The sequence below is a fragment of the Grammomys surdaster genome, unplaced genomic scaffold, assembly GCF_004785775.1.
Source record: "Grammomys surdaster isolate TR1022 unplaced genomic scaffold, NIH_TR_1.0 350, whole genome shotgun sequence".
Taxonomy (NCBI): Eukaryota; Metazoa; Chordata; class Mammalia; order Rodentia; family Muridae; genus Grammomys; species Grammomys surdaster.
In genome coordinates, this window is record NW_021604769.1 from 502,200 (window position 1) to 503,506 (window position 1,307).

General features: G+C 39.1%; 1 protein-coding gene across 1 annotated transcript; it reads left to right on the forward strand.

Moving 5' to 3' along the window:
• The first annotated feature begins 368 nt into the window (after positions 1-368).
• On the forward strand, positions 369-1,307 carry LOC114631044 (olfactory receptor 1030-like). The gene has a single exon (XM_028779349.1). It carries the CDS (start codon positions 369-371, stop codon positions 1,305-1,307), a length of 939 nt encoding a protein of 312 aa, XP_028635182.1.

The window sequence follows — 1,307 nt, forward strand, 5'->3', positions numbered from 1 at the left end:
TTAAGGAGCCATATCTATCTATCATCTATCCATATCTAGCATCTATGTATCATGTATTCATCTATCTTTATATCTAACTTATTTATCCATCTAGTTATTGTCTACTTACTGACCAATCTAACATTTATTTCTCTATTATCTATATAGTGATAAGCCATCTATCTTCTGTTGCCTGTCACCATTTTTCTATCCATTTAAATATTTATAACATCAGTCAAATGATTATTAGGCTATTTCTTTGTTACTTAAGAGTTTGAGAAAAGATGAAAAATACACTAGATACCATGATGGGGATAATGAATAAATGAAAAAAATCCAAATACAATTTTATTTAATTTGCAGGCCTTGTTTGATGTCAGTAAGACAAAATGTTAAAGAAAAACTACACAGTAGTGACTGAGTTCATTTTGCTGGGACTGACAGATCGAGCAGAGCTTCAGCCTGTGCTCTTTGTGGTATTCCTACTCATCTACCTCATCACAGTGATTGGTAACGTCAGCATGATCTTCCTAATCAGAAGTGACAGCAAGCTTCACACTCCCATGTACTTCTTCCTCAGCCATCTGTCTTTTGTAGATCTCTGCTATGCCACCAATGTCACTCCTCAGATGTTGGTTAATTTTTTATCAAAGAGAAAAACTATTTCCTTCATAGGCTGCTTCATACAGTTCCACTTTTTTATTGCCCTGGTGATCACAGATTACTATATGCTTACAGTGATGGCTTATGATCGCTACATGGCCATCTGCAAACCTTTGTTATACACTAGCAAAATGTCCAGAAGTGTCTGCCTCTCACTTGTAGCTGCACCATACATTTATGGATTCGCAAATGGCCTGGCACAGACCATCCTGATGCTTCGTTTAAGCTTTTGTGGACCCAATGAGATCAATCACTTCTACTGTGCAGACCCACCCCTCATGGTCCTTGCTTGCTCAGACACCTATGTGAAAAAAACTGCCATGTTTGTGGTGGCAGGATCCAACCTCACCTGTTCTCTCACCATCATCCTCATCTCCTACGTTTTCATCTTTATAGCCATCCTGCGAATCCGTTCTGCAGAGGGGAGGCGCAAGGCCTTCTCTACTTGTGGGTCTCATCTGGTAGCTGTCACTGTTTTTTATGGGACTTTGTTTTGTATGTACCTCAGGCCTCCTTCTGAGAAGTCTGTAGAGCAGGGGAAAATTGTAGCTGTCTTTTATATCTTTGTAAGCCCAATGTTGAACCCCTTGATCTATAGCCTCAGAAACAAAGATGTGAAAAGAGCAATTAGGAACCTTGTTAAGAAGGAAGTGTTCTTGAAGTAA